The sequence below is a fragment of the Thunnus albacares genome, chromosome 18 (assembly GCF_914725855.1).
Source record: "Thunnus albacares chromosome 18, fThuAlb1.1, whole genome shotgun sequence".
Lineage (NCBI taxonomy): Eukaryota > Metazoa > Chordata > Actinopteri > Scombriformes > Scombridae > Thunnus > Thunnus albacares.
Genome location: NC_058123.1, coordinates 10,639,489 through 10,651,945, shown reverse-complemented (window position 1 = coordinate 10,651,945; position 12,457 = coordinate 10,639,489). Strand labels below are relative to the sequence as shown.

Genomic DNA, 12,457 nt, shown 5'->3' with positions numbered 1-12,457 from the left:
TGTTTGAAGTTTTAGTGGTCTATGGTATTTTTGTGTGTATGTTCATCTGTTCCTTCCTCACTCACTCCTCTTCTTTATTTCAGTCTGCCCTCCTATTTCACTTTCCTCCTTTTTTCTATGACCCCTTTTTACATTTTGACATGTCAGAACAATAAAAACACAGTTGAAATTAATATCATTGACAATGGCTGAAACCTATTTAGCTTTGTTAATGTTATCAGTTCCACCTGTGCTTTTCCTGTCGTGACAAGTCAAAATGTCTGCTGTATAAAAGTGACTATTCCCCTTCTGTCTGTCTTTACTGGATATGGTGGAGGTAAAGGGTGAGTGAGTGAGGTCAGGAACCATACTGACTTTCACACATTATTATTACTACACACTGTTATCAAGCTACAACAGAGTAGTCGATTGGCAGAAAATTAATCAGCAATCATTTGTTTTTGCAAAAATGCCAAACCTCAAGCTTCTCAAATATGAAGATTTTATGGTTTACTTTGTCGTCTATGATGGTTAATTTAATATCTTTGGGTTTTGGACTGTTGGTCGGACAAAAAAGGACATTTGAAGACATCAGCTTAGGCTGTGGTAAATTCTAAAGGCCATTTTTCACTATTTTCTGACATTTTGTAGACAAAATGACAAACTCATTCATTGAAAAAACATTTGACAGATTAATCGATAATGGATATAATCATTACTTGCAGCCCATGCATAGTCATACCTTCTCACACACACCGTTTGGGGCATAAATCATTCCTACACACTGTTAAGATTACTGTTGTTCATTCCTAGGCCTTTTTCAGGAAAAGCACAAGTGTCACTAATAACATTAACAATGGCTCACTGAGGTGTCCCAGCTAGCTGTTTATTCATCCACTCATCAAGTCCCTGCACACCCACAGTACAACCACACAGGTGTTCTCACTTAAGCTGTCTGATTAGACCTCTTCTCCAGCCAGATCTGTAACTCTCGTCTTACCTCAATCACCTCCCTCCTTCCTTTTTCCATCAATGTTTTCACTCTTCTTTCTTTCATCAACTGTTTCACCTTGAAAGTTTTTGTCTTCTTTACACAACATAGTTTAGTGTACAGCTATTGATGCACCTCAGCATCACACCCATACAGTATATGTAACTATCTACATTAAACTCAGGTGTGTGCTCTTTCCTTGGACATAATTTGTCGCTTTGTGACTTGCATGCTGTGTGCCAGATTAAACTGACTGGTCATGACTGCAGCCTGTATGGATTTAGAAAGGCCCACACGTGTGTATGTTAAGCCCTACACGTCTCAACACAGAGAAGAGCAAAAATGAAGCCATGAAAGAATTGTCTGTAGACCTCTGAGTTCAAATTGTGCAACATTATCCATGCTAGCACCTCTGTGAATCTGTATGTCACTCATGCTTTGAGTCAAATGATAAGAAAAAATAACAATTAACATTCACCATCATAGTGTAGCATGTTAGCTAATTAGCACTGAAAACAAATACAGCTGAGGCTGTTGTGAATGTTTAAGGGTAAAACTTCAGCCTGATGATGGCGCTGGATGAAAAGTTACTCAGGGTTCACTTAAATTATTACAGTCCATCCTGTGGGAACCATGAATGTCTTTATACAAATTTCAAAAGGATCCATAATTGTTGAGATATTTCAGACTAGACCAACAGACTAACACGTTAATAGAGCCATGTGGCTAATTATCTTCCAAGAATTATAATGCGCTCCATCATTATGAAATTGGTTGTCAAAACCACCGACTCTTCTCCTGAGGCTTGCTGTCCAGCCATATTCTTTAACCTGCACTAACAAGAGTTGTCAAAAAGAACCCAACAACCTTTCTAATAATTTCAGAATAACTCTGCAAAGAGGGTAAAAACCTGCAGCCAGGAAGAGAAACACTCTGCAGCACTTTATCAATCAGTCCTTTATAGTGTCTAGACTGAAAACCACTTTTGACTAAAACACACATTACAGCCAGACTGGAGATAGCAAACAACACTTAAAGAAACTGAAATTTTCTATAGCCTAATGACACAAAAATTGAACTGTCTGGCCTGATTGCCTGGTGCTGCATGTGGCAAAAAAGCCGCTGCTCCTTACTTGGATAAAATTGTCTCTACAGTGAAGTGACAGCATTATGCTATGAGAAGTTTCTCAGTGGCAGGGACACATAGTCAGGATTACAGGAATACTGACACCGAGCCAAATGTAGAAATGTCTTTTAAAAGCTCTAGACTGCACATGACCTTAGACTGGTTGTACAGTTTCTCTTGTAACACAGCTGTAACCACTGTGAACAGTGACTCTACAGAGTCCTGAAACATTGTCTGAATACATAAAGCAAGTGAGGTTTCTGTATCTGAATCTTAATAAACTTGCAGATTTCTGAATGATTCGTGATGGCAAAAAAAATCACACATTTTACATTAACCCTTGTGTTTTGTTGACATTGCTATGTGTAAAAATAATAATTGCCAACCAAAATCAACCAATTTTTTTCCTTGAAATATTTTTTTCTGACCTTTTAAATCCCATCATATAGAAAAAAGTGGTAACTTGTCCCTTTGCCACAAACCGGACCTATCAAAATGACCATAAAGCTTTATTATAATTCAAAATAAGGAAATATTTCATGTTTTATATGTTATATGGGCTAGGCATAAACAAACACACAATCCTTTTGTTTGGCAAAAACTCATTCACAGACAAAGAAATGTACATTGCTATCCGTCATAGTGATGCTATTTATGCTTGAGGGTTAAATAGACCCCAGAGAGGTTTAACATGGACCTCTTATGAACAAACTGTTACAAAACTCCAAAAAAGTTCTGTCAACACCAATCACAGATACACTGTATTTAACCACGTTTTACGGCTGAGACCTCAAACAGAAGTAGTTGTCTGTAGCGAACTACTGAAACATGTCAACATTTAAAAATCATAGCAGTTCTCACACAAGTAAGAAGTCATGAAGTATCAAGGTGGTAAAACAATGTTAAAGATGGTTTTTGAGTTGTTAAAGAAGACCTAGAGTCTCCAGAACCCCAAAAAGGACTGTAATGTTAAATATATAACAAATAAATGGAAAACATGGAATGGATCTGAATATTTTTCACAACATATTTTACAGTAATTGTTTGCTTGATTGACGAGACGTATGAACAGAAACTTCTTAAATGTGTAAAGATGAATACTATATAGCTTTGACATTCAACTGGCATATTTCTGACTATTTGCTTCATGCAAAGGGTTCAGTTACAGTATTTTCATCAATGTCTTTAAGGTTTAATGCCAAGTGAAACTCAGAAACAATACAAAACAGACCTTTAGTCTAAAAAAATGTGATGTTTCAGTCAGTCAACCTCATTAGGAAAGGAGTCACGTTACGTTGTTTGAAAATGACAATCCTTTACCTTGTCTGCTCTGTTTAGTAACACATAAATGAACTCTCACATAATTAAATGTAGAGAAGACAATGTCAGTAGTGAGAGTTGAATTGGGATAGCTCATCTTAAAATCGTACCAATTATCCACATCCATCCATCCATCCAAGGAACGCTAGCAACGCTAAGACTAAATTATTATCCAACTCAAAACAGTTTCAGCAGGTTTTTTCATCATATTGCACTTTAATGTGCAAAATAAAATGATACTGAAGTACACTTATTTTCAACATTTAAATATGTACGAAGTCAAAGAGAGATTTCTTGTGTACAAGATGTAGCATTTTCAAAATACATACCTCGCCCGTATAGCCACGAATGTGAAATTAATGAGCAAATTCTTTCACTGAACAGCGTTGAAAGACAAATTAGGTTCTCTGATGACTAATATAGTAAACATCAAATAAATCCTTTATGGCACAATATTGATTATATGGCACGGCCTGTTTAAAGGGTTGAACTAAGTCCTTGAAGTGCAAAACCTCATCTAACCTAAAGAAATGTACTGCAGCGAACATATAAGTAACCATCATTGTTTGTACATTACGTACTAATTAGGACTCTACAGCACTGAATAACTACTTCTATTGTTCAGCTACAAAAATTAAGCTTTAAATGAAAGCTTTAATGGACATATTTCATTTAAGTCACATAGTGTTGAAGGTTATATTTGTTTTTATGCAACGGGTGGTAAATAGGTTGGTGTGTACTGTTTAGGAAATTTTAGAATACTGTACTGTATGTGCATCTGGTTTCTGGTAATCTCTTCATAAAGTGCACAACCTACCCAAGTCAAGAAATGACTGATAATGCCCGATTTAATCCTGGTCAGAGTCACCAACCCCTGCATCTCAAAACATCTGATCTTGATGTTCAAATTTTCCTGAGGGAGCTACAACCCAAAAACCTGAATTTCAGGAGGCCTCATGACAATAAAAAGCATAAAGGTGGTCCTGTGATCTTAATTCTTTTGTTTGGTGAATCAGATTAAGCCAAACCAAGGGTAACACTGCAGGGACAACAGACCTGACTGAAATCCCTTCAGTTAGCGGCAATCATGTGTTAACAAGCTGGTCCCCGACTGCTCATCTGAAAGCGCTTTCATAGAAATGAATACACCATTCTTATATACGATGTCTGTGGCAAGAGAATGAAAATGTCACAGATGATGTCAAATGTCATCTGCCAAACAGTAGGCACTCATATAATACAGTAGTAGACTGCAGTGCTGGAACATTACAGCACAAACTGCCCTCTTTCAGACTGGATCTGCATGGACGCGACGAGGCCTCCAGGAAAGCCAAAGTGGGCTGATTAGGAGGAAGTGAACCAAGTTCAGCGCGGTATCAGAGCTGGGTGTCCTCTCTGGTGTCTGTGCAAGACTCCTGTCTCTCTTTCAGACTGCTGCTGTGGACAGGAGGCTCCTCAGGAACGTGAGCCAGAGGGTCCGAACGAATCAAGTACCTGAGAGAGAGAGAGAGAGAGAGAGAGATAGAGAGACAGCAGAAGGGCAGATGAAGAACTGAGACAAACACGTGCATCAATTCAACACAAAGTCACAGCCATGACGGGCACTCCACATTAAAGAAGAGGAGCTAAATAAACAGGTAAACTGCGGGATGCACTCACCACCCTCTATCATGAGCAGGAAACATCCATGGATGGATACTAAATAACTGCCTTCCTTCCTCAGCTGTTGTATTACAATTGATGTTGTTTCATTGTAAACGTATAATTTTCCCATAACAATATGCTACAAAATTGTTGGCGTCCATTCTTTTATAAGTGTTTTCACAGCTGTAAGCATAATATTAGCATATAATCATGTTTATGGCTAATGTGTTAGCAAACAATAGCCTATTTTACATATCCAGCAGACACAGACGAATATTAGTATTCACATGGAGTCATGTTTATGGCCACTTGACGAAAAAGTCCAATATCCACTCTTTTTAGCTCTGTTTTGCTTTCTACCAACTTCTTAGGTAAATATCTAAATCTTAAGCAGTTAGTTGGTAACTTTGTCTGTCTGCTGTTTAGTGCTGACCAGATAGCATACGGTTGCTTTATCAGAGCCTTTTTGCTCACACTACTTACCTAGTGCTAGAAACGAGGACGATGAGAGCGGTGAGACTGAACCAAAACAGTAAGGTTGTGGGCTGTAAAACCAAAATAATGAGCTAAAATGCCCTTTACATTTAAGGGGAACTGCAGAGAAGGGTGATCAGTGTAAGAAAAGTGTTCTCGGAATCTAAATTTCTATTATATTTCCTCCACATTAGCCTCCGTTAGAGGTAGTGGAGTTTGGTTGGTAGTGGAGGCAGATCAGATAGGACCAGAATGGTATTAAGCCAAATTGTCACTAAACAGATTTTTCCATTAAACTGTTTTGCTTTCATTATCTCTTGGACTAGTTTCTGGCAACACAGCAATGTAACACATGCAAACAAATCAGCAAAGAAGGTGTCTCCAAGAAAGCTGAAAAATACACAAAACACATCTGAAAAACCTTTGTGCAGGCAAAAAAGTAATTTTTTTGTGTTTTTTCTTTCATGGGTTTGCACGTCTGTTCATAATGAAACGGGTATGAACTGACTCAAACGTCATCGACAATACATGGAGCAACATGAGGGGATAATACTTACACAATGTCATTGAGCTCCAGCCTGGTGTCGGGAGAAGGGTTAATCAGGACGTAGGACAGAGTGTTTTGGTGATCATTCTGCTCATCTGAAACACAAACATAATCCCAATCAGTGACCTGGGAAAAGTCTGCATCTCATGATCAAATTTCTTAAAATGTTTTATTGTAAAAAGGATATAACATCATAAAATAAAAGTGACATTGATGGTTTGTTTTACACACAGAATATACAACATAAAAAATATTAAGGAATCGTTAACTCTCTCATACACACACATTCACACACTACAAATGATGGAAAAAAACAATATGGCTTCTCTAAGATGATTAATGTTCAGATTTTAGATAATAAGTAAGCGGCTGCCAGATCTTAAGTTTATCCTTTAGCAAAAAACCTTATTATTTCAAGGTGCAGTGTATTGATCAACTGATTAAGCCACTGATTGACTGTGGGGACTTTCTTCTTCTTCTAGTGAATTATAATTTAAGTTGCAATACACGACATTCAGGCACTAGATGTCGCACTAGAGCACCAACATCTCAGACCAAAACAAACTAGGCAGTCCTGATCAAATAAGGATCAAGATTCTGTTACTGCATTGCCTGTTTCTCACCTCAAATGTTTTCAGAAACATATTTTAGTGTACTGTTTAGCTGTAATTTGACAAAGTTTGTGACATGGCCACCATCTTGGAAATGGACGTGGAGAACACGGAGGGACTCACATGCACTAACATGCACGCTCACATGCACTAACATGTCGTGCGGCCGGACCAGCTACCCAAACAAAGAACAGAGAAGCTTGGATAACACACACAGAGGGAGTGTGACTTCATTCTCTGCTCAGGATGCTATTACTACACTATATCTTTACATAACAAACAGGCCTTGTTGTTTACTGACATCCAGTGAGGCTGAATGTCATTTATTGCACCTTTAAGTTTTTTTTGTCTGTAATTAAGCTGTAGAAAATGAGATATTATTATGTCTTCCTAAATTTGAGTGTTCCATGTGTTTATCAGGCATTGTAGAGAGGAATCTAAAGATCCCAGTTTACTAGGATAAAACACCAGGATTTGATTGAAGAGGAAGATCAGAGTTATGAACTAATTTCTACCTGATCTTTACTTAAATGCTTACCTTGTAGGTATCCCAGATTGACTCTGTTCATGACGTCACTGGCTGTCAGATTAGTTAGGTCTTCTAAAAACAACAGTTAGACAAGAAACAGACAAACTTTTAAGCAGAGGCAGACATAAAAGTTTGAGAAATGAAGACATTGAGCAACTATAAAAACAGTTCTCAGCCCTAGTGCTCAGCCGAATATGTTCCAGAAGTTAGAGATGAGTCCATCCTCACCATATCCTGAAGTGGGGAGGCCCAGGTGCCTCATGCGGTTGCGGACCAGCTCAGACAGCTCTTCCCTTTCAGAGCGTCGGTAGAGGTTGAGGCGCTGCTGAGCGATGCGTTGGGTGTGGTCCTTGCTCGAGTCCCGGTTCACCCCCTGCCACCTAACACTTTTCTTACTCAGACGCCGTGCCCACTGCATGCTCTTCTTTCTCAGCAGGGGGTGATCTGACGGGTCGTTGCTCTGAGATTCGTCACCCCTGTCCTTCGTATCCTCACACTCATCAACGCTGACTGACACCTGAGACTGAGGTGGGGAGACAGCAGGTTACCTTTAAGACCAGGATGCTCATCATTATAAAAGTTCAAAAATAGCAAAAACAATCATTCTCATATGAGGTAAATAACCATTTTTATATGCTACAATTGATTATTTATGTGTCAATATTCTGCTATAAGCCACAAACTCATTTGTAATAAAAGTGGTCTCACATTGAAGATGGATATTTAACATCTTGTGTGAGATCTCACCTCAGAAGTAGAGAAAATGTGGGACTCTGTCCGATATATCCCAATAGGAATTTCTGCACTAGAGGAGCAGAGCTTCTGGAAAAGTCTGCCATAAGTACTAATCCATAGATCTTCCTCAGTTACTTTCATCTGGAACAAGAGAAAAACATTCAATTTGGTAAACTGTTACAGATCATTTCCTTCTTTTTACAGATGATTTTCTTTCTATCTAACTCACAGCACAGAGGTATCCTGATCCTGGTGTGGTGTCCAGTCCCAGCAGCAGCCTTGCAATAAGGATCATGTAGTCCTTCACAAAAGACTGATAAGAAATCACAGAAAGAATATCTTTTCATTTGTTTATTACAGCTAAAAACACATTGTACATAAAGAAACTTGAGTGAAAGTCCTATCCACAACTGAACACAAGAGGGCACTTTTGCTTTGTGATGGTAATGCTGCTCTGTTTCTTCAGATGATGCTGTTTCTCAGCTGCCGTAAGACACATTAATTCCTGTCACCTGATATTGAAAAGAGTCATTTGAGGCTTCAGTGCTTTTAGCTGTAGTTTTGTACCAACCTGGTAGAGCAGGGTGTCCAGCATGCTGATACTGAACACTCTGCCAGCAGCGAAAGGTAGGCGAAACATGAAGGCCAAGTTGGAGCCTTTATCGCGCTCCTTCTGTGGGGGAACATCAGGACATGCACAAAGCACAGTAAAGGTGAATTACATATAAAGGTCTTTCATTTTTCTGACAGTCTAGAAAGTAAGATGGAAATGGCAGAAAAATAACTTGCTACATTAAAAAAAAATCTACTCTTAATAATTAATGTTCATACTTCATACCATCAATACCACACTTGACATATCTCTTGTATGTCTTACTTTCTCCAGCTTGGAGAGAGCCAATGAATAGCAATCCTTAGCTCTGAACTGCATGAACCTCATGTTAGATGGATGAGTAAGCTCTGTGATGATGCTGAGACTGGGAAACAACCTGGAATGAGAGAGAAGGGCGTTACATTAAAGGATATGATAAAAAAAAATGAATTTAAGAATGAGGAAATAGATGAATCAGAGTCAGAGGATGAAACTAAACATCACAGTTGATTGATTTCCAAAAATTAAAGACCATGTCAGGAGTAATATATGAGAAAAATGTAATTGATTACCTGAACATTGTCTGTACGTTGACAATAGTTTTGGCATCAGCCATGTAATCCTCCTCAGCACTCATTGTACTCTCTTTATCCACAACAACCAAATTATCTGCGTATATGATGCCACACTGCAGCAGGCTGTCTAGACTGAAACACACACAAACATTGAGCAGATCGAAAGCAGATATCAATTTGCCTGAAATATACTGCACATCTAATTCAATCTCAGAGAAGAAGAACTCTTATTAAATAGAAAATAAATGTAATGCACCAGCACCAGGTGGGACACACCTTCTCATCCACTTGAATGGGAACGTGTGTCCAAGCTTTTGACTGGTACTGTGTAATAAAATTATAATGGAAAGCAGAAAGTTATACGACCATATAAATCTTACTTGTCTATGGTTCCAGCCATGTAGTAAACCATCGGAAAACAGCAGATAGCCTCCAGAAAGTGATTATCTGGCCTACAGGAAACATAAATAATAGAGAAACATTTGTTTTCTATTGCACTGGGAAACACACAATATATTAGTAAGATAAAAAAGAAAATTATTTTTAAATGCACAAAGATTGACTCGGATATTCACATAAAAACAAATTGTTCAGGATAAACTTTAGGCTTGTAGCATTTGTTTTTTTCCCTCTACTAAACATTTTCTATGAAATTTTCTACCTCTTCTTGATGTTGAAAAATGCTATACAATAAACTTTGCCTTATGGTTTGTATATGTGCTTTGCTAGGACAAGGAAATGGAAAATAACTAACTATTAAAAAAGCACACATCTTATAAATTAAGTATAATTTGACAATTGAAATCTCTGTCAGGTTTGGAAAATGATTTGTTGCTAAATTCATACATAGCAACAGTCCCAAAACTTTAGGGCTGCAACTAACAATTATTTTCACTATTGATTAATCTGTCAGTTATTTTCTTGATTAATCACTTAGTCATTTGGTCCAAAAAATGTCAGAAAATGGTGAAAAATGTTGATCACTGTTTCCCAAAGCCTTGTTTTGAATACCAAATATCTTGTTTTGTCCAGAACCCAAAGATGTTTTATTTACTATCATCGAGGACTGAAGAAACCAAAGAATATTCACACTTAAGAAGCTTGAAACTGAGAATTTTAGCATTTCTTTTTAAAAAAAATTACTCAAAACAAGTAATCAATTATCAGAATAGTTGCTGATGAATTTTCTGTCAATTGACTAATCAATTAATCGACTAATTGTTGCAGCTCTACAAAACTTTCAGGCTTAGTATACACTAAACACAGTGAAAACTACTATATAGCTGCTTTAGGGACGTGAGTGGTTACTGTGTGATGATGTGCAACAGTAAGTATCAGGGCCTCAGGAGCCTCTGTGGTAGTTTAACTCCCTGGTTAGTGTGTTTTCAGGCTGAGAGATGAAGCCGTCTGGTGCTGAACGCACTCAGAGAGATTTAGTTGCTTTATTACCGCCTGTCCTCAACCAATAACCCCCCGCTGACAGAACTTTACTTTATGCATCTGCCCAGTCCTTCCGACTAGAGACCCAAGGCTGTCGTAAGTGCTTGAATTTCGTATCCAAGCGTGTGGGTGTTTATATTTGTGTGTGTGTGACAGCAATAGGAAGGAAAGGAGGGAGAGAAAGAGAGAGAGAGAGAGAGCTGCACGGAGGGAGAGAGTTTATTGTTATGTGTGTGTTGCTATGAGAGTCCTGAGAGCATGCATGTGGAGGCTGAAAAGGGACACATCAGGGCTGTTGATGAAAGCCTGTTCGGTGTTCCCCAAAGAAATCATTCTCTCCATCTTTTTCTCCCCTTGTAGCAATATATATCACTCCAGTTCAAGGCAAAGCAAGTTGCTATGGTTACTGTCTGGAGCTACGGAGCGCTTATTTTCTTTGTCGCTCAAAACACACCGTCACTATGAGCGGCAGCGGTAACCTAACATCAGGACTGACAATGAAATCCCACCTCCACAGCCTTGTCCTGAGTGCTCGGCTGACGTGAGCTTTTAGCATACATAATGTATCCCAGCGTGAAATGGTGAGTGATAGAGAAAGATAGAAATGATGTGTGTGTGTGTGTGTGTTAAGGTGAACTCACGGGTTATCCAGTAGCAAGACAATCGGGTTGAGTTCTTTCCTGGGTCTGTAATAAGCTCTGAGGGGCACGATAAAGTTATAGAGACCGTTCCCTGCAGTCTCAGCGGAAACAATGATGAGCTTGTTTTTAAAACCGTAAGCCTTCGCATCCTCAAAGCTGTTGTGCCTGCAACCCTGCACAGGGGAAACAAAAACAGGTATTTTAGGTTTGCTATTATGAAGTGAAGGACAGTGAGAGGAGGGGAGGAATGGCAGGAATGATGGAGGCTGTAAGTAATTGAGTGACTAAGTTGAAGGATCAGCGACTGCCCACCTGGTCCAGTCGTAGGCAGCAGAACGGGGCTTTCTCAGCCAACAGATGGCACAAGGTGGGCGAGCTCCCAATGTACGGAGAGTTAGGGGGATAACCTTTCACATACCTGGCAACAAATCCAAAAAGTGCAAATGACACATTTTTTTTTAAACATACTGTGTTCATCTTGGAAGAAAATGATCACGTTCTGTTGTTGTAATTTTCATCTTCTAACAGAAATGATCCCACAGTGTATTCAAGTTAAGCTGCACGCTGGATAAAGCAATCACAGAAATATCACAGGTACTGTTAATATTTTTCATATTAACATTTTACATATGTAAAAGTAGCAATACCACAATGCAAAATTAAAAGTGCTCATAATGCAGAAAAAAGGCCCCTTGTGAAGGTTATATGATTATAAATTGAATTGTTGGATTATATTAATGATGCACATTAATAAGTAGCATGTTACTGTTGAGAGATAATTTCGACCACTTTACTGTTTATATTGTTGGGTTGTTTAACCTTATATATATATATATATATATATATACATATAATATAGCACACAATATAATCAGGAATTATGTATGCAAAATACAGTATGCTCTGTATGTAGTGGATTAGAAAGTACAATATTTCCCTCTGATCTGTAAGGGAATAAAAGTATATATTATATATATATAATAAAGTAACAGAAGGACAAAAACCTCTAAATTGTACTTATTGAGTGAATATACTTTTTTTAGTGGTACATACAAACAAGCTATCTATAATTTCAGGGTCATTAACATGAGGAGACTAATAAGAGACTATTGCTCAAAGTAATCATAAACTACTTTTGTAGTTTAACTTAAATAAGTAGTTTTGAGCACAAGCAATCCAACTTCTACCTTCTGAGTAATATTTAAGTTAGGTAACGTCTGTAGTACTTTAGTACTGCTGCATATAACTTTTTT

At 38.1% G+C, this 12,457-nt stretch overlaps 1 protein-coding gene across 4 annotated transcripts in view; it reads right to left on the bottom strand.

The window, feature by feature from the left end:
• Nucleotides 1-1,631: 1,631 nt before the first annotated feature.
• kcnt1a (potassium sodium-activated channel subfamily T member 1a) overlaps nucleotides 1,632-12,457 on the bottom strand; it is a 36,655-nt gene continuing 25,829 nt past the window's right edge. For 2 of the 4 annotated variants that reach the window (XM_044333395.1, XM_044333394.1), the window contains exons 20-31: nucleotides 11,517-11,622; nucleotides 11,205-11,377; nucleotides 9,504-9,575; nucleotides 9,121-9,255; nucleotides 8,834-8,945; nucleotides 8,528-8,629; nucleotides 8,186-8,269; nucleotides 7,969-8,097; nucleotides 7,450-7,744; nucleotides 7,231-7,293; nucleotides 6,092-6,176; nucleotides 1,633-4,910 (exon numbers count right to left, since the gene is read on the bottom strand). In XM_044333395.1, the coding sequence (XP_044189330.1) occupies nucleotides 4,793-4,910; nucleotides 6,092-6,176; nucleotides 7,231-7,293; nucleotides 7,450-7,744; nucleotides 7,969-8,097; nucleotides 8,186-8,269; nucleotides 8,528-8,629; nucleotides 8,834-8,945; nucleotides 9,121-9,255; nucleotides 9,504-9,575; nucleotides 11,205-11,377; nucleotides 11,517-11,622 (1,474 nt within the window). In that variant the 3' untranslated portion in view covers nucleotides 1,633-4,792. Of the gene's footprint in view, nucleotides 4,911-6,091; nucleotides 6,177-7,230; nucleotides 7,294-7,449; nucleotides 7,745-7,968; nucleotides 8,098-8,185; nucleotides 8,270-8,527; nucleotides 8,630-8,794; nucleotides 8,946-9,120; nucleotides 9,256-9,503; nucleotides 9,576-11,204; nucleotides 11,378-11,516; nucleotides 11,623-12,457 lie in introns of all 4 variants that reach the window. The other 2 variants (XM_044333393.1, XM_044333392.1) reach the window with 2 other exon arrangements.